Below are 23999 nucleotides of genomic sequence, written 5' to 3'. Positions count from 1 at the left end.
TCCTGCTGCCTAAGCCGCGTGGCAAGAGGAAGCACTCCAAAACCTCGTGGTCCTCTTTACTCTCCTTCAGAACCGCGTGGTCCTTTTCCCCACTTCAGAACCACATGGACCTCTATCTATCTACTTGCTTCAGAGCCTCGTGGTTCTCCTTCCTTCAGAGCCGCATGGTCTCCTCCCCATTTACTTTGGAGCCGCGTGGTCTCCTCCTTCTCCCCCAAAACCTTGTGGTCCTCCCCATTTACTTTGGAGCCGCGTGGTCTCTTCTCTCCTTCAGAGCCACATGGTCTCTTCTATCCTTCAGAGCCGCATGGTCTCTTCTATTCTATGGCTGCCGGGCCTAGGTTTAAATCCCAGTGCCCATCTTCCCTTGCAGCCCCATTTCTGACTCCTCCCACAGTCAGCTACACCTGCCAGCATCCCTGCATTCTTCCAGCTTCACTGGGCTGCCACAGCAAGTCTGGGCAGGTGTGGCCCCATGGCATGGAGCCAATCATCTCCACGCTCTCACGCAGGCCCTGTAACCAGGGGGAGCCACTTCCCAGTCCCATCCTGGGTGGAATTTGGTCCCATCCCCCTGGCTCAAAGCACGGCCACAGCTACTTAACACATCCATGAAACCAGTTAAAGGTTATAGATATGTTAAATGACTGTGCCAGGGGCTAGCTGCAAAGCTCTTGCTACCCAAAACAGCTCTGAATGGCCCTGTTCCATGTGTCCCATCCCCCTTGGCTCAGGCCTGTGGGGGTGAAGACATCCTACATACATTTTTCTAATATTTCCTGGACACCCCGAGTCCCGGACCCCATTACAAATCCCTTCCTGGGGCCCTCCTCTTGGCTGCACCCTGCTTCACTATTAAAACTCTTGCAATTGGTCTTTTTCACTTAAAAAATATCCTAGAAATCACTTTACATTAGTTCATAGAAAATGACCTCATTGTTTTCTTTTCTTTTACAGACTCATAATACTCCATTGTAGATATGTGTCACAGTTTATTCACATACTCTCCTCTACATAGCAATTTAGGGGGTTTTTTCCTGATATTTTGCAGTTACAAATAATACTACAATAACTAACTTTGTCTTACTTTTGGAGGTGTATTATTTGAGTAGACTTAATTTGCATTTCACTTATGATTAGTGAATTTAAATATCTTTTCATATTTTTGAGAAGTGTGTGTAGGAGAAATTGTTACCTGGTTAGTAAATTGTCTCTGTTTATTTTTTGTTGTTCAAAAGTGTTTTAAAACATAGTCAAATTTATCAATGTTATTCATTGCATCTGAATTTTGATTGATAGTTATAGTCTTCCTACATTAGGCTAAAGAGAAAAAGACATATGTCCTTCTAGACCTTATATAGTTTTGTCTTTGACATTTATATCTGTGGTCCATTTGGAGTTTATTCTTGATTACAGTGTGAAAATTTGGTCTCATTTTATCTTTCTCCAAATGGCAAACCGGTTGTCCTATCAATATTTATTGAATTGCCCATCTTTTCCCAAGTAATTCAAGATACCATGTTTATTACATATCAAATTTCCATATGTATTTGGATCTATTTCTGGAACTTTCTATTTTACTCCACTGGCCTTTTAGTCTATTTGTCTACCAGTACCATGAGTAGATAAACAAACCAGATTTATAGTGTATTTTCATGACTGAGAGGGTTAGCTTCCCCTCATAAACTTTTCTTTTTCTTGTTTTCCTGGTCATCTTTGCATTTTTATTTTTCCATATGAATTTTAATGTCAACTTGTCTAGCTCCATAAAAATCTTGTTATTTTTATTGGTATTTATTAAATTTATAAAGTAACTTAGAGAAAAACATATCTTTATATTATGGAATATCTTTCCATTTGTTCAAGTCCATTTTGTATCATTCAGGGGAGGTTTACAGTTTTTCTCATTTAAGGTTTGTACGTTTCTTGATAACTTCATTCGGAAACACTTTACCTTCATTGTTACCATTGTATTCTCTATTTTCAGGGTATAAAGTAAGCATATACATAAGATCTGCCTTAATGACTATGCTATTTACATCTATAATTATTTTCCTTATTTTTTGCTTGTTTGGTCTGTTTGTACTAAAAGTGACATACTAAAGTTTCCTACTACTAGTGTATTTATATCAATGTTTCTTCACATGTCCTATGATTTTTTGCTTTATAATTGTGTTGCTGAATCCTGGTCGGGCAGCTCAGTTGGTCCCGATATGCCAAGTTTGCCGGTTCAATCCCTGGTCAGGGGATGTAAAAGAATCAACCAATGAATCCATAATAAGTGGAACAAATTGATGTTTCGCTCTAAAAATTATTCAACAAATAAAAAATTAAATGTGTTGCTATTTGGTGAATATAATTCATAACTGTTATGTAATCATTGTGAATTATAATATTAAGCCATGTGATGCATCAGGGACATTGCCATATTCAGCCCTTCACTCCTAGAGACCAAACCTTCCAACTCTCACCTGGCTATTAATATCTGAGGGGGTAGGTGGGTTTACCTCTCATTGTATATTCCCCTTCAGGACCCACAGGAATTAAGAACTAATTATAGTAGAACCAAGTATAGTGGCAGCTTGGTTCTCGAACTTAATTTTTTTCCAGAAGACTGTTCAAGGAGTGTTTGTTCAGAAACTGAATCACTTTTTGAACTGAATTGTTCAAGATGGGAGACTTTCCAGAACGGAGGTTTGACTGTTTTTTGGACTCTGGGAAAGGACCTTATAAACAGGACTGTGTTTTATTCTTGAAATGTCTAGCAGTCTTTTGCATAAGGTAGGGTGCAGCTAGAAAATGAAAGAAGTCTTTTGGGGTTATTGTTAATAGGAAATTCGATAGTGTATGCAAAGGATTTGGAAGAATGCCAGGTGGTACAGAAGTGTTCGATAAATGTTTGCTCCTGCCCCAATTTTCCTTGCTGTGATGGGAATGAAAATATAGGGTTGCCTCACAGATTAAACAAGAATGCTCTGTGTGAAAAAGCTCTGTAAACCCCAAATACTACCCAAACGGACTTAGAATCTAAGTGCAATATATTAATAAATCTTAGCATTGAGCAGCCCAGTTTGCGGGAAGGGCCCTCATCTGGGGGTAACTCATCCTAACTCTTTGTCACTCATGAAATGACCGCGGACAGTCGCAACTGTGGTGTTCTTTTCTACCTATGTAAAAGCAGCGGCGTAACGGCCTTGGCGTCCACTCCGTGTCTCTCAGCCGGCCATTCCTTTCCCGCAGCAGGCAGCGACTCCCCGCCCGACCAGACCAGTCCCCAGGCGCAGCAGTCCGGAGGCAGAAGGCGGGGGCGGACCAGTCCGGGGGCGGGGCGCTGGCTGGGAGGGACCAGTTAGGGGCGGGGCGGGGCGTGTCCCGGATGCCACTGCAGACTGGGCCGGCCCGCACGGGGGCGCCGCTGGGGCCGCGCTTCTTCAAGAGTTGCAGAACCACGGAGGAGGCGCTCACTTCCGAGTGGGGGCCCCGCAGTGTCCGGCGGCCGCGCCGAGGGCCGGGCGGGCCGCAGGTCAGTCTGGGAGGCTGCCTACCCGGTCTCGCCCATGCGGAGATCTGGGCTCCGGGTGGGCTGCGGGCCCGGGAGGCGGCAGGGAGCCCCGAGCAAGAGCCCAGGCCGCGCTGATAGGACGGGCGGCCCGGACCGCGGGATCCGGCTTGGGGCGGATTCCGTGGTCGCCGGGCCGCGGGGAGACTCCGGCGCGGCCCTCTGGGGTCCCGAGCCCTTTTCATCCCACCTCGTTGGAGAAGTGCGAATTCCCTGAGCAATGCTTCTCCCAGTGGGTCTGCGGGCGGACTGTTGACTCCTCCCACTTTCTGAGCCATGGCCCGGGAATCTGCATTTCAGCAGGCGTTCCTGATGGTTTTGATACAGGGAGTCAGTCACAGGACCGCCCTCTGGGGACACTTCCCCAGAGAGCAAGGCACTTCCGACACAGTAGGGAGCCTTAGTGGGTGCATTTGAGGATGGGGCACTGTGACTGGACTTGAAATGGGAATGGTCCTCTGCCTTAGGAGAGACTGACTGAGGTAGGGATGTCTCCCAAACCCTTGCACTCAGTGTGCTGCTGTGCTCAAGTGATGCTCAGAGTGCAGTGCCTGGGTCAGGAGCCTTGGGGTGAGGCAGTAAGAGCTCGGAGTTGGTCCTGCTGACCTGGATTGGAGCTATCTCCATCACTTACTAGCAGGGCAGCGTTAGTATGGACCCTGCACATACCACTCTCTCTTTCCCCAGTGTTCTCATCTGTCAAGAGGTACAGTAAGTCCTGTCCAACAGGGCATTTGTGTGAATTAGGTAATGTCTGCCAGGTGGCTGGCACATAGTAAGCACTCAGTAAATGGGAATTATTAAGAGTGACACAGGCCCTGCTTTCCAGGGGCTTACACTCCCCCAAACTAGAGATTAAACAAGTGAGGTAAAATGTAGACAGAGGTACCAAGTATATTTGAGAGCTGTGCAAAGATTCTAACTTGGGGGTGATTGGGAAGGTAATGCAAGTAGTGAGGTTTGCCTGGGTCTCTGAAGAATAGATAGGATTCCAGGGAGCTGGTAACTGGGGCGGCATGAACCAGTTCCGTCTCATGCCTCAGCAGTGATTCGCTTACCTGGATCATTGTGGGGCTGCCGCCAGGACCTATAAGATAAGTAGCGCAAGAAGTCACATCCATAAGTGGGTTTTGAAGGCTGGACCCTGTAATAGTTTCTGTCAACTGGCCGTGTTTGACACACATGGTTTTCCTCAGACTAACGGTCTCCTTCCCCCTTTCATGGGAGACTGGATAAATTGCAGCATCTATGAAAGGGTCTTAACTGATCTCACAGTAAAAGCGAATTGCCATGGATGCAGTTGAGCTCGTTTTACACTTGCTATGGAATGTGCAGATGTGGTAGATCTCAACTTGGGAGTACTGTTTTCGTCACAGTGTTGTTTTAGGTTACATAGAAATGCCACAATCACCCGTGGTTCATCCATTCCCAGGATAAGTTAAGAAATCAAATTCTTAAAACTTCTCTAAAGCTTCAGCCATTTTAGAATGAAGAAATCAGATGACTTACAGATGTTATTTGTTGTTCTTTTGGACCAGTCTGACTACTGGCATACCTGGGATTCTGATCTCAGTTGGTAATTATATCTTCCTTAGTTACCTAACTTAGGAAGTACAATTACCATTCTTATTGTAGTAACTTCTGTTCTTTTGTTTCCTTAAATCTCCAGAGCCAACACCAAATCCCTAGTATACAGCTTATGGTAAAATCTGTGTCATTATAGGTAATGCTTATCATTTATTAAGCCACAGACTGTTCCACATGCTTTTTATATGTTTTGTCAATTGTTCCTCTGATAGTCCTTGGAGGAAGGCACCATCCCTACCTCCATTTTGTAGGGGAGGACACGGGCAGAGGAAGACAAAGTATGTGCCCGAGGTCCCAGAGCTAGTAAGCGGCAGAGCCTAGCAGCCTCATCTCGTGTTCCGCGTGTCCTCTGCAGTCTGGACAGCTCCCTCAGACTTGCTGTTGTTTAAAGAGATATGGGAATATTGAAGATCATAAGCACACCCTACCATTGACAAAATATGACACGTAATACATTGTTCAGTTCTTTAAACAGTCATCTCAACAGCTATGATTTAGGTGGTAATAGTTTGAGCTAAAGTTTTCCAGATTCTCAGCATATCTCAAACTTCTTTCATGTATAAAGTCCTTCAATTCAGTATCGTCAGTACTGAAGAATTTATTTGAAATAACATTAAAATGTATTTATTTTATTATCTATTGTTGGAAATGTCAGTGGTGATTGTCCTTTGTTTTTACAGAGGGGGACCGGGACCACCATTGTTTTACAGTTTCTGGAAGTTTCAAGGCAAAAATTCAGGTGTCGGTGGGAGCGATGGAAGGTCACAAGGCAGAGGAAGAGATGTTGGATATTCTTCGACTGAACGTGGGTGGCTGTATTTACACGGCCAGGCGTGAGTCCTTGTGCCGATTTAAGGACTCCATGCTGGCATCCATGTTCAGTGGTCGTTTTCCTCTAAAAACAGATGAATCAGGCAAGTATCTACAGTCTGTAAGCATGATCATGAATATTCATTAAAATAAGAGTCTAATTTAAATTCCCTTTGCTTTTCCTAATTACAGATATTAGATTAGTTTACTAATTAGTGAGTTCATTAGGACTGTATAGAGATTTATTAAATACCAGTTTCTAGAATCTGTGATGCTCTTGCTGAAAGTTGACAAAAAAGTGAGAATGTGTAGAGGCCAGCCATGACCTACTTACAGGGATTAATGGTATTTTGAAAGTTGTTACATTCATGCAATTCCATGGATAAAGCTATTGCAGCTGATTAAATATGTTAGCTTCTTTCTGTGGTTTTCAAGTTAAAAAGTATGTATCTCCGGAAAAAGTAGTTGCCCTCATAACTAACAGGGTAGTCATTGTTAGTATAGTTAGTGTTAAACCCATCACCTAGTCTAGCTGGAAGTAAGGCTTTTTGCACATTTTAGAGGTTCTGGGACTCATGGTACCCATTCCCGCATCTGTGTTGGAAGAGAGGGATTGAAGGCTCATGAGCATGAGGGGCTGTTAGTAAACCCTGAGTCCTGAGAGATTGCATTGCCTGCTGAATGGCAGTAGAAAGCATGGGAAACCCCGAGGGCTGGTGCCCAGGGCTTGATGTCCATCTGGACAGAAAGGTTGCCGTTGAAAATGGTAAGCAGAGATTGAGTTCTTGTCCCATCCCCAGCTTTTACCTTCTTAATATCATATTTTCTAAACTAATCAAGGGAGAAAAGGAATTACTGAGTAACCTCACACAGAAGTGATTTTTAAAATTCTGCTAAATTGCCTAAGAAAAGCCTTTTATTATAAAGTAGTACCAGCATAGCATTTGTTTTTTAAAGTTTACATTCTCACAATACAAAAGGACTAATCTAGTAAATCCAAATACATGGCATGCCTGGAGCTGGGAACCCTGGGTTTATATGTCAGTGCTACAAATCAACACAAACACTGGACGTAGTAATAAGCGCCCCGCAAGCCCTCACTAGAGAGGAAGTCCACAGGCCTTTCCTGGCCCAGTGGCACTGGAGTTAGGGGTAAGCTTCCATTTCTACCAGCAGTTTGAGGTCTCCATGGCTTTTGCAGTGGCCATAGTGGGAATGTGGTCATTGCATCCAAAATTCCAGATGGAGCTCGGAATACCTTTTCCTGTATGGTAGGTGAGAATGCAGAAGATCACCACGTCTGACTAAACCTATTTGAACGCTGGATGCAAACTTTCTTGTGAGAAACATTTCTATCTCTGTCTGATTTTAGTTTGACATACTGAAATTTTGTCAATGGTCATATGTATCTGTGCAATTATTTTTCAACTAAATATTTTCTAGGGGCTTGTGTTATTGACCGTGATGGACATCTGTTTAAATACCTTTTGGATTATCTTCATGGAGAAGTTCACATTCCCACAGATGAGCAAACCCGCGTTGCTCTACAGGAAGAGGCTGATTACTTTGGCATCCCATATCCGTACAGCCTGTCCGACCACTTGGCCAATGAAATGGAGACATATTCTTTAAGGTCAAATATAGAACTTAAAAAGGTCTTGACATTTTCTTAAGTTTTAAAATATATATATGTGTACATATATATATTTATTATGCACAAAGCAATGTGTATTATGTTGCGTAGCCTGTGTTTTCACATAAACCAAATATGAGTCAGTTTTACCTTTTTGTAATTTTTGAAGACATATTTCTTAATGACTACTGGTCATTTTAAGGCCAAAATTCTATTTTAGGAAGGTGCATTACATGTCTACTCAAAAGTTTATGGAGTTTATATTCTTCATTGAAGATTTAACACTTTTTCACGGCTATTTTATAGAACTATTCTCTTGAAGTTTTTTTCTTTTTGAAATTAAGAGCAATACTGTAGTATGTGAGGGTATCGTGGTATTATTTTTTTACTGAAGTGGTTTTTTAAAAGAATGGTCATAATAAATAAAAAGATTGTATAAAACCTCTTACCTGATTCAGTGAGTTTAGAGTTTGTCACTAAGTTAAAACATGTTTGATTAATTCACTTTGAGATCAGTAAATCTTTTTAAGGATGCTTCTATTTTAATTCACATTTTAAAGATCTTACTACTTAATTATCTGTTTTTGCCTTATTGATAAGTATTATGTTTGCTATTAATTACCACCTTTGAACATCTAAGAAAAGAATTGCTACGAATTCTTTGATCTGGGTATCAGTTTTTAGGAGAGCAATCTGATACTATGGTTGTGGAATGTAGAGAGGAAGTTGATTTGGTTCCAGATCCCCTTTAGGAATTTGCATGATTGTATGGGTTCTGCTACTGAAGTTATTAATAAATTTGCCACATCTGCAGAATGTGGCTAAAAAAGCTTGACTGGAAGGTTGGGGTGGGTTAACATTCCTCTTTTGAAGTCTCAACTCTGGAGTCTTTTATTCCTGGTTTATCTGCAAAAAGGACACAGCATGCATACCTTCATTCTGTCTGCCAACACGTTTATTTCCAATGTTGGCGCACAGAGCACTGTTCTAGAGATTGTGTGGGACACAAAGAAGTACAACATATAATTCTTGTCCTCAAACAGTTTATAATACAGTTGTGAAAAGTGTGTGAGTAAAATTAAAAACTGATACAGGAGTTAGATAGTGATACTAAATGAAAATGCAAGACATAGCAGGGTCCTATTTTCATTCACTGAGTCTGTAAATATTAAGTGTCTCCTTTGTGTCAGGCACTATTTCAGGCTCTTCCGGGCACTTGGGATATAACAGACAAAAGTGCCTGTGCTCCGTGTGCTTACAGCAATAATGATGCCATTTCTCCCAGGGAAGGCCCCTGCCACCCCCCTGGGCAAAGCCCTCCTGCTTTGTGCCCCATAGCACCTCGTGGGCTCACCTAGTAGCATTTATTTAATGTCTGTCTTCCGCATTAGCTGTAAACTCTACGAGGGCCAGGACCCTGTCTCTTGCTCACCATTGAATCTCCAGGACCTCAGACAGTGCTCAGTTCATAGCAGATACTTAATATTCAAGTGAATGAATGACTAGGTGGATAAGTGCCAAATGAGCTCAGATACTGTGTATTGAATTATATACTGATATTTTGCAGCGTGAAAGAGCAAGTTAAAATCTGCTTAATCCATGATTGGGTTTGGATTTAAAAATAAGTGTCAACCATGGAGCTAGTCAGTAGAAGGTGAAAGGAAGATTGAGTCCAATGGGAAATTTGGGGGAAAATGACAGGAAAAGTAAAAAGGTCTAACTATTAATTATTATGTGAAGATTTTAAAATTAAAAATGATGTTGAAATAAAATGTAATTACCATGTGGAAAAGGATTCTCTAGGTGAAAAGGTGTTGGGTTGTTGGGTGGTGCTTTTTTTGTGATTTGCTCCTCATCCCAGATTCAACATATGCATATTTGCTTTTTAAAGGCACAAGGACTAGGTATAATCTTTTTATTTCCCTTATAACCAACTGAAATTGCAACTTTACATGAAAGCAACAGCAAATTAATTTTTTTATTAAAAATTATTTTCTAGAATTAAATTCAAATTGATATGTATATATTTTTTGCTCCAGGCTTTAACAGACTTCTGTGATTCTTATGGTTTAGTTTGCAATAAACCAACAGTTTGGGTTCTCCACTATCTTAACACATCTGGTGCCAGCTGTGAGAGTAGAATTATCGGTGTGTATTCCACAAAAACTGACGGAACAGATGCTATTGATAAGCAGCTGGGAGGAAGAATTCACAGTAAAAGCATCTTTAAAAGGTATGTCCATATTTCCATATTTAAAAATGAAACAGGAACAAAATTAAGTCTTGGCCTTTTCTGCGAGGTATTACTGAATGGAATATTTGGTTGACTGGGAGAGGCCATTAACACCTCTCAACAGGCAAAATGAGCCTTCAGAGCTGTTGGGATAGGCCTGCTTCATGAGGAGTTATAATTAAGACCGTTTTGCATGTATATAAGCTATGGGCCATGTCTCGACCATGGTCTGCAGGCAGACACAATGGCCAGGGAATCTCTGGGCTCTCAGCAGGCTCTCTGGGTGACCCAGGACTGGCCTGTGTCTTGGAGTCCTGTTCTGAGAGATGATGAAAGACTTTCTTGGTCTCTCCCAGCCTTAAAATTCTATGACTAGGACATGTTAAATTCTTAAGGGTGATTCTCTTGATATTTTCCCTGTAATCTTAGTTACACTGGTCAATTCACTTAGCAAAAAAAAAAAAAAAAAATTAAATTCTCTGAGATACTGGATTGGAACATATATTAGTGATTGATGCATGATCACATGAGTTTGTTTTTTAGATGATTAAATATGTCATCATTTTCTGAATTCTTTACAGGTAGAGATGTTTCTGTATAGGGTATGTAAGTGCCTGGCAAAGTGCTAGGACAATTTTAGTCAAAGTTGAGTCTTTTCTAACTTTTCTGGAGTTAGGTGATTTCTTAGAAAAGGTATTTAAAGATTTGTTGATTTGTCTGCATGGTCTATATTGTGAAATCAATAAAAACTTTACTACCATAAAAGAGATCAAATGTAGGTTAGTATATTCATATAGTATATTATACTCATAGTATAAGTATTATATATGTGTGCTTAAACCTTTTCCTTAATGAGCAAGCACTTATTGTCTATTAGCCATATACATACATACACATACATGTACACATACATTTATACCCAGGCAGTATATTTTCATTACCTTTTGCAATATTTCTAGAGAGGCGGGAAATAATGTTCAGTACATTTGGAGTTATTATTCAGTCGCAGAACTGAAGAAAATGATGGATGCTTTTGATGCCTGGGAAGGAAAAGGTACAGTACAATTTTTTTATTTCATGGCCAAAGGTGGACTTATGCTTAGTAAGGCAAAGTAAGCTTAAATGATCGTTTCTCTTTTTGAGAAAGTATTTTGTGTGTGTGTGTCCCAGTATTTGTCATGTCATGGTAACATTGAGATAATTTATTTATAAATCTTTAAACCTGATGCTAGATATTATTAATAGTTTATAATTCAGTCACCTAACATGCTTCTCTTAGTTATGCTTATTTAGTTCAATTAAACAAGAGTTTACATAGAGCCATCTGTGTACCTAGCACTGTCCTAGGAAGCATACCTCTAAATTAAGCATAAAATGTATAATCAAAAAAAAAAAAAAAAGAGAGAGAGAGAAAAAATGAAAATAATGCTGGGTAAGATGTCTAAAGAGCTCTTATAAAACAATTAAAATAACCTTTAAAGGCACACTTGGAAATTTGGCCATTTTTACCAAACTACTTACATGAGAATTGATAATAATAATGCTGTTTAATACCCAGTGTGATACGTATTTAACATTCAGTATCTCAATCCTGAAACAACCTTTTATGCTATTTGCCATTTTATTGATGAAGAAACTGAGTCTCAGAGAGGCCATGCTGTTTGCTTCAGGATCGTGGAAGATTAGCTGTCCTATGCCCAATTGTTTTTTCCCCTTAATTAGTAAGCATTTGCTGAGTGTTAAGGGCAAGCACTATGCTAAATCCGAAAAATGGGTCCACAGGTAAATAGCACACATCTCAGGCCTTAAATGATTTTAAAAGCCGATAGAAACAATGATTACCACTCATGTAAAATTGAATAAAAGGAGTAAAAGAGGCTTTTAAAACTACGTCAGCTGTTCCTCCCCCCTGCCAACTCTTCTTTCTTTCCCCGTGTTTGCATCCTCACTTCTGTTCCTTCCTCCTTTCTTTTCATACCCCTCAAGCAGACAGGATGAAGTATAATGAGAGAAGTGCTGTTCTCTTCAAACTTATTATTCTAGATTTAACTGACTTTGAGACACTTGGATTTAAGTTGAGGAGCAAACGTCATGGTGTTCTGTGTCTCCTTTTGTGCCTCTGGACTGGCGGACTGGTGGGCTGCCTGGGAGGTTTCGGGAGGGCCTGGCTGGGCTTAGGACTTAGGAAGCTGGAGCAGAGAGCTAGGATCCTTGACTTTTACAAAGTGAGCAACTGCTTTTAACTTTTTAGAAAGCATGTAATGGAGCAGCACTGTTATTTAATAAAGTTCTGGAAGGCCTGTGGAAAGCCATAAGACAGGGAACGGAAGTAAGAGAATGACCTATTGGAAGAAAGAAGATAATTACTGTTATTTGTGGACAATATGTCTTGAGAAAACTCAAAAGAATCAAATAAATGTATTTAAATGATGAGGTGTGTAGACTTAAATAGCTGGGTACAACATATGTAAACATAGAGCAGCTTAGTTGTGATAAATTAATTAGAAATTATAGTGGGAAATCTCATTCACTATAGCAATAAATAAAACAAAAAATAACTAGGACTGCCCTAAGAAATGCTTGAGTGTTTTATGAATAAAATTGCTAAAATGTATTTATCAATCCATTTGTTAAAAAAAGAAGACATGCAGATTATGGTGGAACATATGATGATCCTGAAGGGGAATCTGAATATTATAAAGATTTCCGATCTTCTTAGATTACATAGTAAGTTTAACACAATTCCTACCAAAATACCAGTAGAACTCTTTGGGAATGTTGAAATGATTCTAAAATTCCTTGGAAAGAATAAACAGGTTAAATAGCCAAGAACATTTTAGGAAATAGAGGTCATTGGAGGGATGAGTATAACTCTGGTAGTAAAACATGCTATGGATAATAATAATAAAAACCATGTGTTTTTGGTATAAAAATAGATGCATAGTTCAATGCTAAACCCCAGTAAGGTCATAAGAATAAAAATACTATGTAATAAGAAAGTCACATAGTTGATTGACTAAATAACAATGAAAACAGATATTATTTAATAAATAACTGAGCAGTATGCTTGAGAAAAAAACAACTTTAACCACATCATTTATCAGAATATCCCAGGTATATTTATGAACGAAAAATGAAACTATAATAAACTAAAAGGAAATTTAAGCAAATAATTGATTTCGTAAAAGGGAGAGAAATGATAAGCTTAAAATAAACAATCAAGCTAGATTAATACATTTGATTATATAATATTAAAGTATTGACTTAAAAATAAAATTAAAGACCAATAAAAACTAGGATGAACAATGTTACATTAACTGGAAAGAGAATATCATTAATACAGAGAGGGTTTGTTTTAATTTATTAGAAAATCAGCTCCATACCTAACACAAATAAATGTGCAAGGTTCATGAGCATAAAATTCCCAGAAAGGGAAGTAAACATGTGGCAGGCGGTTCAAACTCATTATTAATCAATGAAATATACATTAAATGACAACTATTTTTTATATACCATATTAGTAAAGATCTCGTATATTCTTGGCAGGAGTAAAAGTTAACATTACTTTATGAAAATAATCAGTACATCTCAGTTGCATCAAACTTGTTCATATTCTTTGACCTAGTAATTCTACTTCTAAGGACATAATCATATGCAGAAAAAGCTTATGAACAGAGATGTTTGGTTAAGCATTACTCATAATAGTAAAGAAATAACAATCTAAATTTCTTTTTAAATTATATTTTATTGATTATGTTATTACAGTTCTCCCAATTTTTCTCTCTTTGTCCTCCTCCACCCAGCACCCCCCACTCCCTCAGGCATTACCCACACCTTTGTTCCTGTCCATGGGTCATGCGTATAAGTTCTTTGGCTATTCCATTTCCTATACTGTACTTTACATACCCATGGCTATTCTGTAACTACCTATTTGTACTTCTTAATCCCCTCACCTCTTCACCCATTTTCCCTCCCCATGCCCCCAATCTGGCAAGCATCAAAATGCTCTCCATATCCATGATTCTGTCTCTGTTCTTCTTGTTTCTTTAGTTGGTTTTTGAGATTCAATTTTTGGTAGATAGATGGGTATTTATTGCCATTTTATTGTTCATAGTTTTGATCTCCTTTTTCTTAAATAAGTCCCTTTAACATTTCATATAATAATAGTTTGGTGATGATGAACTCTTTTAGTTTTTTTCTTGTTTGGCAAGCTCTTTGTCTGCCCTTTGATTCTAAATGATACCTTTACTAGGTAGACCAGTCTTGGCTGTAAGTCCCTGCTTTTCATGACTTTGAATACTTCTTGCCACTTGTGTCTAGCCTGAAAAGTGTCTTTTGAGAAATCAGCTGACAGTCTTATGGGAACTCCCCTATAGGCAAATAACTGCCTTTCTCTTGCTGCTCTTAAGATTCTTTCTTTATCTTTAACCTTTGGCATTTTAATTATGATGTGTCTTGGAGTAGACCTCTTTGCATCCATCTTATTTGGGACTCTCTGTGCTTCCTGGACTTGCATGTTTATTTCCTTCACCAAATTAGGGAGTTTTCTTTCATTATTTTTTCAAATAGATTTCTTATTTTTTGCTCTTTCTCTTTTCCTTCTGGCACCCCTATGATGTGAATTTTGAAATGCTTGAAGTTGTTCCAGAAGCTGCTTATACAGTCCTCAGTTTTTGGATTCTTTTTTCTTCTTGTTGTTCTTATTTGTTTTTTGCTTCCTCATGTCCCAAATCATTGATTTGATTCTCAGCTTTATCCACTCCACTGTTGTTTCTCTGTAAATTGCTCTTTATTTCAATTAGTGCATCCTTTGTTTCTGACTAGATCTTTTTTATGCTGCTGAGGTCCTCACTAAGTTCCTTGAACATCCTTATAACTAGTATTTTAAAGTCTGCATCTTATAGATTGCTTATCTCCATTTTGTTTAGTTCTTTCTCTGGAGTTTTTATCTGCTCTTTAATTTGGACCATGTTTCTTCATCTTCTCATTTTGGCAGCATCTTTGTGTTTGTTTCTGTGTATTAGGTAGAGTTGCTATGACTCTTTGTTTTTGTAGCGTGGTCTAATGTAGTAGGTGTCCTGTAGGGTCTAGTGGCACAATCTCCCCTGTCACCCAAATTGGTCTCTTTAGGTGCACCTTTAGTGTGGGCTGTGTACACGCTCCTCTTGTATTTGAGTCTTGATTGCTGTTGGCAGGCCAATGGGAGGGATTTACCCAGACCAGTCAGCTGCAAGGATTCGCAGTGACCACTTACCACCAACCTCTGCCTTCTGTGGAGGATCAGCTGTGCAGGGGCAGGGCGGTGTTGCTCTGATGTGGTCTGTAGCGCTCCATTGGGTTCACAGGCTCTGGGGTTTCCCAAGTGGTGCAGGCCAAGGTCTGCCCCAATGTGTGCTCTGCCCGGGGCCACCTTGTACGAACTATAAAGCAATCTGTAGATGGCTGCTCCTTGTGCTGGGCTTGGAGGTTACCAGGTAAAGCTGATCTGTGATCCAAAGCTGGCTGCTGTTGGTGGTGGACCTAGGGCACCTTAGCAAGAGGTACAGGGGCTGGGGGCTGACTGAGGCTGACTGTTTCTTGTTTGAGAGGATTTAGGAAGTTGTGAAGCATGAGCTAAGACCAGCCATTCATATGGAAAAGCCACTGTTAACAGCCTGGGTGGCCCCATAAGTTGAGTGGGACAGAGTTTCAGGGGATCTTCAGGGTGGGACAAACAGTGTTAGCCAGATTGTTGGAGTCTCAGGTGTGGCACCTGCCTACCGGCTCTGTGGCTCTGTTGGGGGAGGGTTCAGAAAAGGGACAATGGCCTCCGCCTACCTTTCTGTCTGGGATAAAGCTGTCCTCCACCTCTTGCCTTGATGCCAGACACATCAGTTCCTCCCTGTGTGCCACTGGTACCTTTCAAGCAGTTACCGTGCTGCTGGAGCTCAGAGGGAGTGAGTCTGAGTAAGTCCATGTGTGGGTTCCTTAAGAGGAACTGCTTGAGACTCTAGAAGTTTCTTCCACTGACTCAATCCCTGCTGGGTTTTGCAGCCAGAAGTTTTGGGGACTTATCTTCCTGGCTTTGGAATGCTGGGCTGGGGGACCCAGTGTGGGACTTGGACTCCTCGCTCCCAAGATATCCCTCCTGAATTTTTATCCACCACACATGGATGTGGGACCAGCCCATTCTGTGTCTCCACCCTTCCTACCAGTCTGGATGGATGTGGTTTTTTTAATTCCATAGTTGTCAGACTTACATTCAACTTGATATCTGATGGTTCTTAGTGATGGCTGTTCTGTAGTTTAGTTGTAATTTTGATGTGGTTGTGTGAGGAGGTGAGCCGTGTTTACATATGCCCATCTTGACTGGAAGTCTTCTAAATTTCTATAATAGAAGGTTAAATACATTTTGGCACATTCATAGGATAGTATACCTATTTAAATTATTTTAAATAACTTTTTACATAGATCAGGGATTTTCGACTGGTGTGCCACAATAATTTTTAAAACATGCAATACCTGACTGTTTAGTAAGGGGCACTGACCTCTTTTTCCTTATATTGTCAAATAAAGAAATGATAACAGCCAATGCAACAACAGCCATCTGAATGAATCAAAATTGTACCTATTATTTTGTCAGATCGGCAAAAATACATTTTTTGGTGTGCTGTAGAATTTTAGTAATTAGTTTATGTGTGCCATGAGATGAAAAAGTTTGAAAATTGCTGATATAGATGAATGCTCATGAGAAAAAGAGAATTGGTCAAAAGCAAGAAAGGAAATTACACGTCAAGTTTAATTATGTGCATATCATATGAATAGAAAAAAGATTAGAATGAAATATACCAAAATAACATAAATCATGACTCCTAATTTTAGGATTAGAAGTGACTTTGATTTTCTTATATATATTTCCCAATATTTTCAAAGTTTTATACAATGAATGTGAATAACTGTATTGGTAGGAAAAAAGTGAAAGTTTTAAAAACGAACAGTGGTATATCCACACAAGGGAACACTACTTAGCATGAAAAGAAATGATAGCAACATGGATGAACCTTCACAGCATCAGGCTGAAGAAGCGAGACACAAAGACTGTGTGATTCCATTTGTATGACACTCCGGAAATGACAAAACCCGGGAATGGAGGGGAGGGACCTTTTGGGGGTGATAGAAGTGTTCTGTTTTGACTGTGCTATGATTACATGACTGTGCATTCATCAGAAGTCCTTGAACTGTGCACTTTAAAAAGGGTGGATTTTTATTTTCTGTTAATTATCTTTCAATAAACCTGACAAAAAAAAACCCTTCATGGATGAATTTGGGAATGTTTTTGTAGCTTAAGTAGGTTTGGGAGCATTATAAAGCAGTTCCAGAAAGTTATTCTCTTAAAATGAGGTTCAGAGAGTTCTTTGAGTATCGGACATATTTATAATATATTATTTATATGCTCAACTTGCTAAGTTGTTTATTATTACCAGACCTTTCATGATAAAAAAGAAGACACCAAGGCCCTTCCTGGGACTCACGGTTATTTTTTTTTAATGCTGAACAATTTTTATTCAACATTTTAAGCTTTTCTTTATGAATCTCTATATAAATTTTTATGTTTTTTTTTAAATTGAGGTGAAATTCACATAACAGTTAATTAAAGCGTACATCTCACTGGCATACACCGTATTGACAATGTCGTGTAACCACCACCTCTGTCTTGTTCTAAAATGTGTTCTTCACCTCAGAAGGGAACCCATTACCCATTAAGGAGTAACTTCTCACTCGCCTCTGCCCGCAGCCCCTGCAACCTCTAGTCTGCTCTCTGTCTCAGTGGATTCTGGATATTTCTTATAAGTGAAATCACATAATATGTGACCTTTGTGTCTGTCTTCTTTCACTTAGCATAATGCTTTTAAGGTTCATAAGAATATATTTTCAGCTTTCAATTAGAAACATATCAGATTTAAAAATTGAAATGAATTTGACTGGAATTTTGGCTTAACACATTAACTCAGATTATTCGTGTCGGAAAAGGTGCTTCTAGGGTAGTGATACCTCATATTCGTATGGTGTGATTATATTCCTGCAGAGTGATTCACAAGGTTTACCTGAGTTGATGGTCACACCGACACAACAGGGTAGACAGGGCAAGTGTTAGAGACTGCGCCCGCCGCCTCGGCCAGTCTTTACGCCGCTACCCACACTGACTTATTGTCAGGTAACTGACAGCTCATGAGTGCCGAGTGTGTGCCAGGCCCTGTCCTGAGCGGTTTACATTTCTTTCCTCATTTCATCATCACAACAAACCTCTGAGGTATATATTATAATTGTCAACATTTTGCAGATGAGAAAATTCAGGCACAGAAAAGTGAAATAACTTTCTTAAGATCATGTGATTAGTGAGTGACAGAAGTGGGATTCAGCCCTGGCCTGTCTAAGCTCCGCAGCCTCCCCGCGTTAACCGTCACACCCGGCTGCCCAGGGCCCATACGAGACCCGTTGCTTGTCAGTGGCAGAGCCGGGGCTGGCAGCCAGCGCTTCCTAGACCCAGGCCATGAGCTGCGCCGCTGCTGCCCAGGGTTTTCGTGGGACCACTTTCTATGTACATCTCCCTGCGTCAGATGGGAGGCAGGAACCTCAAACTCTCTGGCTTGTGTTATACGAAACAATGTTTCTGAACATTTTGCAGGGGACAAAGGGTCTCTTAATTATGTTTTTTAATCTTCCAGGTGTTAGCTACTGGCGGGTGCCTCACGAGCTGATAGAATGTTGGACTCTGGAAGAGCGGCCTTTACTTGGGAGCCTGCGTCACATGGCCCCAATTCGGAAGAGGTTATCTGTGCTCTGTTGATGTTTTATTTATTTATTTTTAAGGGGGAAGGGAGGGAGAAAGAAAGGGAGAGAAACATCAATGTATGGCTGCCTCTCATGTGTCCCCCACTGGGTACCTGGCTTGCAACCCAGGCTTGTGCCCTGACTGGGAATCGAACTAGCCACCCTTTGGTTCACAGGCTGGTGTTCAATCCACTGAGCCACACCAGCCAGGGCCTGTTTGATGTGTTTTGATTTTTGTTTTTTCAATCTGTGACCTATATTTTTACTGCCTTTATTGGGGAAATGAATAATAGTTTTTGACCTTACTAAGCTTATTAATCACATAGGTTAATACTCTGCCTTACCACCCAAATATAAATGTTGATAAATTCACAGTTACCGAAACTATGTAAAAAGTGCAAATAATTATCTAAAACTGGGTTATAGTTCATTATTTTAGGGGGAATGTGACTTCAATAACACTAGTGAACACAGTGGGAATGCTGTGGTAGTTTTCCCCACAAAAGTGAAATCCTGGCTTTATTGGAAATAGTCAAAAAATGTATTTATTATTAGACTTAACATTTGAAATTTCTTGTGACTTATTCTGAATTTTTTTTCTCCTCTCATTGCCACAAATAACATTTTAATTTAATGGTATTTTCTTGAATTCTATAAAATTATTAGCATTAATTTCACTCCCCATGTGTAGCTTTCACTGTGCTTTAAACACATTTTAGAATTGTCTTTTTTATAGTCTGGGAATTATTCACGGCTTTTGGATGTTCTGATTTCTTGACCACCTGCTCTCGAACTTGATTCATTGCCCCTTTGACTTTCAGAATGTTCTCTTACGTATGTTCTTGGATCTTTCTCAGAAATGCTGAGTTTATTCAGTTTTGAGTAGTTTTTCAACTCTTGTTAAAACAGACATTTTTTCCTCAAAGGACCTCCTTTTGTTATCATTTCTTTTGCCCATTGAACTATATTTAGCAAATGTTATTTGGGTATAGAGCAGTGGTTCTCAGCTGGGGGCGATTTTGCCTCTCGGGGAGTATTTGGCAAGGTTTGGAGACGGTTTTGGTTGTCACACTGTGGAGTGGGGAATGCTGCTGGCATCTAGTAGGGAGAAGCCAGGGATACCATTAAATGTACCCCCCACAGTTAGAATCATGGCAGGGCAGCCCCCACAGCAAAGAATTGTGCGGCCCAGAACGGCAGTCGTGCCCGGATTGAAAACCCCGGTCTGGCCAAAGTCTAGCGGGACGTGGGCAGAAAACAGAGCCCCAGGAGTGGTGCTTGGAGGCTCTTCTCCGTGCCATCATCTTTCCTCTGGGATTCGATTAGGCATTGCCTTTGACTCATCCACAGGGTAACGATAACGATGACTTAAAAGCACTCGTGAGGTCCCAAAGAACCATCTGATTCACCAGATAAAATTTAGTTATGTTCGTGCAGTGGTCCCCCTTATCTATGGGGGATGACTTGCAAGTCACCTAGCAGATGCCTGAAACCGCAGATAGTACCAAACCCTAGATATTCTCATATCGTTGCATTGCTTTTGAAGACTTGTTTTGGATAGTATCCTTTCTCCTTAAAACTTGTTTAACTCTGCTGGAAATGTGGCGGCAGCTTCTCCCTCAGCAGACGCAGCTTCTCCAGGAATTTTTATATTTTTCAGTGCACACCTGTTCCTGAGTCGGTGTAACCCTCCCTTACTCGCAGTGAATGGCCTGTTGTGACTCGTTTCGGGCACCCCCGGCTGAAGTCTTTATAAAGGCTCAGTGCTTTCTGCCAGAACGTGTTGCCCTCAGTCGGAATATGTTTTCTGTTCCTGTCTTCCACCCACCTTAACTAAGTGTGTGACACGCACTGTGGCCCTAACGTCTGTAGTTTGATCTCTGACAGCAAAACTAGCACAAATTTCTGTTTTCTTCCTCACAATTCATGGGTAGAAGATTTGTTCTTACTGTAGATCTTAGCAACCTCAGTGTATGATATATTTTTTTTCCTTATTAAGTCAAGAACTTTCACTTTCTTACTTCAAGGAGGAATGTTGCAGCTCTTCTTTGGCACATCCGAATTGCCAGCATCACTACTCTTGTGTTTGGGGGCCATTATGAAGTAAAATTGGGTTATTTGCACACAATAGTCGATCTGATAATAAGGACAGCTGGGCATACACAGTGTGGAAATGCTGGATACAGGGCCTGGGATGGTGGGAGATTTCATCACACTACTCAGAATGGCATACAATTTAAAACTTACAAATTATTTATTTCTGGAATTTTCCGTTTGGTACTTTTGGACCGTGGTTGACTGTGGGTAGCTGAACCATGGAAAGTTAGAGCAAGGATAAGGAGGGGTTACTGCATGTGTGTTCTTTCCTACCTAGGGCAATTTTTAACCCCCATGCTGTGATCCCATTTCCGAGAATCGGAGCTCGCTGGGTTCTCTTTGCTTTGGAAACATGGCAAGGCTGGGAGAGAGGCAGACCACTTGGAGGGCTTCTGTTACACTTTGTGTTCGGGAGGTGGCCTTCTGGGAGTAAAACTGGTGGCAGCAGTGGAAGGAACAGCAGGGTTTTGACAGTGGTGGTTTGACAGTTTTAAGATCATGTGAAGCAGTGTTCCCCCATTTAGTCCTTTTATAATGAAGGGAAAACTCATTTGGAATGTTTGAATTCCAAAGAATTCAAAATGGAATCTTCACTACTTCTCAACTTCAAAAAGCATCGTTAACCCTGCCATGGGTTTGACTGTTCTAGCAGTTCCCCAGATGTGTCCCTAGAATGCTAATTTTGTTGGGTGCCAAAGGCTTCATTCCAGAATGCTTGGGAAATACAGATCCAACCAAGTTAAACCGGTGCCCTTCCTGTAGGCCTTCCCAGAATCCTCCATGCATTCGTACAGATTTCAGCGCTCCAAGAGGAGAATAAAGTGTGCGGCAGCATTTCCCAAGTTTATTTGACTGTGAAACCCTTTTCTTTTTTTCCCTTCAGTAAATCTCTTGAAACTACTGTTCTGGGAAAAGCAACTCGGGATATGTCTGGTTATCCTCCGGATCACATTAGGATTTTTGGGAACATGTGGTATAATTCTCATGTAACATCTCATTTCCCAATTTTAGTGTGTTGGTATGATATGTGATTTTAAAAGTGTTTCTACTCAAGTTGAAGCAATCTTTTATAAACTTGCTAATCTACTTATTGACCTTGGTGGGAGATGAGAAATGAGGTCTGTTGGGACATATAAACCTCTTGATTCTAATTGATGAACACCTTTCCAGTTCTCCTTAAAGGCGAGCTTTGGAGATGGTTTCATTAGCTACTGAACACGTGACTGCTGACTGTGTCCTGCTTCTGTGTTCGCAGGAGACTGGCCGCCTTTGCCGAAGAGGAAGAAGGTGTGAACTGTAAGATGGCTCCTAAGCCTGTCAGGTTTTTGGGCCCTTCCACCAGCACCCAAATTAAGGTCAAGAACTCGGCTGCAGTCAGGGTGCCTCCCAGCAGTGCCCTTCAGGCCTGGTCCCCGGCCCTGGCAAACCAGTCTTCAGGCAGGAGGACAGCTCGGCGCTCCGCACTGCCTAAAGCTGCGTCCCCGGGGGGCGCCGAGGTACCTGGGCATTCCCCGGGTCTCCACGGGACCCGGGGTGCTGAAAATGGAGCCGCACACCCTCCTCCAGCTAAGGTTCTGCCCTCCGACAAGAAGGCCACCCCACACCGCGTGATAAAACTGAGACGGACTCCCCTGTGTGCCCCGGCGCCTTCCCCGCCCGCCAGCTCAGCTGCGAGGCCCGGGGGGACCCCAGCGCTGCCAGAGGCCCGGGAGCCTGCCTTGGATGTGCGGACCGAAAACTTGCAGGGCGGGACTGATTGATGCCCCGTTTGCCTCCAGAGCTTCCAACCCGATTGGCACGCCGGAGTGACACTGTTTGTTGATGTAGTGGAGGTGAAAACTTAGTATTTCTATTTAGGATAATTGTGGGAAAAATAAATCGTGTGCTGTAAGAATGGATGAGGGAAGACTATGGGTGGTTGGGGCTGTAGTTAGTTCTCATTTTCCCAACTTTTAAATGATTGTCTATACACCATTTGAATTTCAGGTTTTTATTGTTTTGAATGGTTAATTGGTAGTAAGGCAACAAAACCGTGGAGCAGACACCACTAGAGAAGCTTACTTTGTTGCTGAACTGGGTATAGATTTCAGGCACTGTTGTAATCTTACTCATTGCAGCCCAGGTGTAGGAGTGACTTTGAGCTTAGATCTTCCTGTTTGCTGAAATAGAGAGGGTGTATTAATGCTTCCTTGAGCTCCCCCACAGCCAAGAGATGTGAGAGAGAGCGGAGATCAAGGTGAACTCCCAGCAAGTCACTCTGGTCTCAAAAGGCAGCAGGAAAAGAAATGAGAGGGAGGAGAAAAATGGTAATTTGAGATGACACTTTGGCTTTCACTTAATTAAATTATTTTCTTTTCTAGATTGGCTTTTCTTTTTTCTGTTAGCAGATTTATTTATACATCACAGGAAGATTTCTTGGGATAAGGACTATATAACATCTCTTTGGAATAAATTGTTAAAATACTTTAATTTGAAAGTGTAGTTTTAAAAGTACTTTGGAAAAGAGAAGTTGCAAGTTTAATTTTTAACTAAAGTTAAGTTTTGTTTTTCAGAAATGACCATTGAGAAGTCTCTGATTATACAATATGATTTTTATGCATAAAATATCCACATAACTTGAATTTAATATTTTTAAACAATATTTTGATTAATCCTCTTTCTCACAACTGTTCAGTTGTGTGTGTTTACACAGACATGTTACATTTTACAATTGGATCACATATTGCCACCTTCAGTGTATTAAAAATAAGTTCATGAAGCAGGGTACTTTTTACCTAGTGCTTATCATTGTACTTGTATTGTTTTGAAAGAGTAAAGTATTTCAAAACATTATTTTACAAAATAAAGTAAAACTTTTCCATAAAAAGTGCCGTTTTCTATTACTGTACTTGTTCTTAAGCCTTGGAGCCCTTTAGTAGTTTGAAAGCTTGTCAGTTTATATAGGTGTGTGCTTCCAGAATTGCTTTCCTGGGTAGGTAATATATGGAATAATTAAACCGGTTTTGGTAGCTATCCACATACCAATAGCCTTTTAAAGGAGATGGTTTATTTGGCTAAAAAAATAAAAACCAACAAAAACATTTAACTGAAGAGTCATGAGTGATATTCTTTGTAGAATATATAAAATACTCAGTTACTTTTGAAAAAATACTAGTATAGAGAATCCAGACATTCCAAATATCACAGATGACAGTGAATTTTGAGAACTTCTAGTTAGGACATTATTAGTATTGCTTGATCTGGGACATTTTGAATCGCTGATTTATATC

The 23999-nt window shown here is 40.5% G+C and overlaps 1 protein-coding gene across 1 annotated transcript; it reads left to right on the top strand.

Moving 5' to 3' along the window:
* Window positions 1-3390: 3390 nt before the first annotated feature.
* Window positions 3391-23596, top strand: KCTD18 (potassium channel tetramerization domain containing 18). Its single transcript, XM_053918928.1, has 7 exons — window positions 3391-3523; window positions 5827-6060; window positions 7400-7611; window positions 9629-9822; window positions 10782-10876; window positions 18528-18630; window positions 21986-23596. Exons 2-7 carry the CDS (start codon window positions 5901-5903, stop codon window positions 22488-22490), a joined length of 1269 nt encoding a protein of 422 aa, XP_053774903.1. The 5' UTR covers window positions 3391-3523; window positions 5827-5900; the 3' UTR covers window positions 22491-23596.
* The last annotated feature ends 403 nt before the right edge of the window (window positions 23597-23999 follow it).

This window comes from Desmodus rotundus, chromosome 2 (genome assembly GCF_022682495.2).
Source record: "Desmodus rotundus isolate HL8 chromosome 2, HLdesRot8A.1, whole genome shotgun sequence".
Classification (NCBI taxonomy): Eukaryota; Metazoa; Chordata; class Mammalia; order Chiroptera; family Phyllostomidae; genus Desmodus; species Desmodus rotundus.
This window is presented reverse-complemented; position numbering and strand designations above follow the sequence as displayed.